General features: G+C 44.8%; 1 protein-coding gene across 1 annotated transcript; it reads right to left on the bottom strand.

Moving 5' to 3' along the window:
* Positions 1-958: 958 nt before the first annotated feature.
* On the bottom strand, positions 959-2,476 carry EAH_00056070 (phosphatidylinositol N-acetylglucosaminyltransferase subunit, putative; the record flags this gene model as incomplete). Its single annotated transcript, XM_013393830.1, has 5 exons — positions 959-1,094; positions 1,209-1,257; positions 1,432-1,501; positions 2,094-2,184; positions 2,394-2,476. 5 exons carry the CDS (start codon positions 2,474-2,476, stop codon positions 959-961), a joined length of 429 nt encoding a protein of 142 aa, XP_013249284.1.
* Between the last annotated feature and the right edge of the window lie 669 nt (positions 2,477-3,145).

The raw sequence follows: 3,145 nt of genomic DNA, 5'->3' as shown, positions 1-3,145 counted from the left end.
CTGCAAATGCCACCCGTCAAGAAGAAACAAGTACACCCTAAACCCTAGAAACAGTTGCAGAGGCGAGAAGCATCTGCGGTGAAAGAGGTGTAAATAGAAAGGAATGAAGAAAGGAAGAGACATGTGCTGCTTACAACAAAAGATACAGCAGCACGTTGCTGCCAGACCCCTCGAGATACACCAAAGCAGACGTCAGCAAAATGAGCAACGGAGTCACCACGTACGTGCACGCCCACGAATTCCACAGCTGCAGCAACAGCAGCAAGATCGCAGCAGCAACAGAAAGCGAAAAGCTCTGCATGAGGCACCCGAATACTCGCGGGCCTTGCGGCAGAGATGCTTGAGGTGTATCGACACATAGAAAAACGAAGAGGGTCTGGGCTAAAAAACGCCAAAAGCCCACCAACAAATAACGACGAGCCATTGGCGCAAGTGCAAAAACCCTGAGAAACAATCAACGTCAGACAAACACAAACAACAAACAAAGGATGTGGAAGAGAAAGAAATGCAACGCCAGAAAAGAGCACAGTATGTACAAAATATATGGTAACAAGATATAACATATATGTACAGGCATATATATGTATATACATATATACATATATGTATGTATACATATTACAACACACAATATATATATATATATATACTGTAACAACACACATGCATGCATGCTTATATATATATATATATATATATACATATATATATATATATATGACACAGATATATACATAAAGCTGTCGACGTCACGAAGACAGTATGGGCTACTGAACAGCGTCGAGACGATACTTTCGAGTTGATGAGTAAAAGTAGCACAATCTGCCAACGAGGCGAAGACCCTTTGCCTCGTTGCAGGCGGTTCAGGTGTCTGTACTACGCTGCATGCATGAACGCATGCATGCACAGGTTGGGGAAGAAACTGTCTTGCATGCGCTGTGCATTGCGAGAGAACAGCTCACTCAATGCCGAAGAAGAGGAAAGCAAACACTTCTGTTGATGTGCTAAGACGCGACGCCAACAAAACATTTGCAAACAGCGCCACATTTAAACTCATCAGCCGCCCCAAGGGCTCGTCGATCTTCTCGGGGTTCCTGAATGCGTATAAAATATACACAATGACTACTAACACACCAGATGCACGTCCCTATATGCATGCAAATGCATGCATGCATGCATATGCAGCCATATGGGGAGTAAAGGAGTACCTGTAGACGTAGGAATAGTCATTGAGGGGGATGTGAATCAACAGACAAACTGCAGCAAACCGCAGCACAAAACAAGAATACACATTATATGCATGCTTACATATATCTGTACACAAGCGTATAGTACATACATAGATTAACTTTGCATATATATATATATATATGTATATATATATATATATAAATTCAGAGATGCTTCCCTTTTTTGTCTTTAGCTACTCACTCGATGTTAAACTAATTACGGTGTCGTCGCTGAACGACTGCGTTAGCGTCTGCAGCACTGGTGCGAGAATCTGCAGCAACAAACGAAGCAAACGAAATCCAAACCCTAAACCCTAAACCCTAAACCCTAGATTCCGCCCCACGGTATGCATGCACAACGATATGAGTGAGAGGCAGCAGGCGGCCACGGAGCTCCTCCTCATTAAAAACAAATCACAAGAGACAACTTTACTCTGTCTTCCTTTACAAATCACAACAAATCAACAATAATCGGCAGCAGCATGTAGAATGCCCCGCGCAAAAGAAACGAAAGCACGACGGAGCAGCAACAGGTAAAAGACGCATTCTCTCAACAAAAAGAAAAGGCCAGCCATCACATAACATACAATAGAAAAGACAGAGACAGACAAACGAACAGACAGAGGCAAGCTGAGACAGGCAGACATAAACAGAGTACGGCTGTCGTACAGCTACTGTGCATTTCCTATTTAATAAAAAACAAGCAACTCCGCACGCTGCCAGTTCATTGATGCGAGGCCTGCATGTACGCGTAAACATATATATATATATATATATATAGGGATGTACACAGATATAAACACATATATAAGCATACCTAAATATGTATATATAAAGATGCACGTACTGAGAGCAGCAGCTTACCCTCAAAACGCCGAAGACAATTATGGCGCTCTGCAGGACCTGGCGAGCAGCTGCAGCAGAAGCAATTGCGCATGCAGACAGCGGAAACCTCCTTAAAATAGGAAGCAAAACGAAGAAAGAACTAAGCAGATAAATATACATAGCAACAGCAAACGAAGAGAGAAGCAATCAAATGAATAATATCCACGGCCCTAGGGGAAGTGAAGAAGAGAAGGAAAACAAAAGTGAGGAGAAGCCAGACGAGCATTTCGTTGAATTATCTGCGGTGTATATACACCTCGAGGAGCCGGTTTCAATGACCAGCGGAGGGCGTAGCCAAGGGGCAATGAGACGACGTCGAATACGACTAAAGTGGAGGCGGCGATTGTTTTTTTAACTATCATTTTGTAAATTAGTGAAAAAATTAAAATACAAGACAAATGTTGAGTAAGAACAACCGTCGACTTGCACAGATCGGAGTACATATATCGCGTCAGGTTAGCGTTTCTCATCAATGCATTCAAGAAAGTTTCGTCTACGTAACAGTCTGGATGCGGCTGTTTCTTCCATAGAATCTTCTGCCATTTGCCAGCGCTAGCGCTTGAAGAAGAAACTCCTTTATTCAGGGACGGTGAATTGTGCGCACAGCAGCTGCTGCTGCCGCTGCTGTTGCAACTGCAGCAGCTGCTGCGACAACAGCGGATGCTGTTGCTGCGGCAGCAGCGAATGCTGTTGCTGTTGCTAATGCCTGCGCTTGCTCTCTTCCCCTCTATCGAATCAGCAACAGCTCCTCCAGCAGCAGCAGTAGAGCTGCGGCAGCAAAGCTCGCGTGGTCTGTTGCGGCGCCGCTCTGCACAGCAGCAGCAACGGCGGCAGCAGACGCGCATGCAACCAATCCCTCGTTCGCTGCTGCCATCACAGCTGCTGTTTGTTAGATTTTGTGCTGCAGCTTGTTGAGATATGATTAACTCAGCAGGCCCTGAGGGAGCGGCATGGGAGGGGGTTAAAATACGTCTGTCTTTGTTGTTTGCCTCTATTTCTGCAGCACTGTCTGCTTCCTGCTGCAGCTTCTG

The sequence above is a fragment of the Eimeria acervulina genome, genomic scaffold (assembly GCF_000499425.1).
Source record: "Eimeria acervulina Houghton genomic scaffold, Eah_scaff1134, whole genome shotgun sequence".
Lineage (NCBI taxonomy): Eukaryota > Apicomplexa > Conoidasida > Eucoccidiorida > Eimeriidae > Eimeria > Eimeria acervulina.
This window is presented reverse-complemented; position numbering and strand designations above follow the sequence as displayed.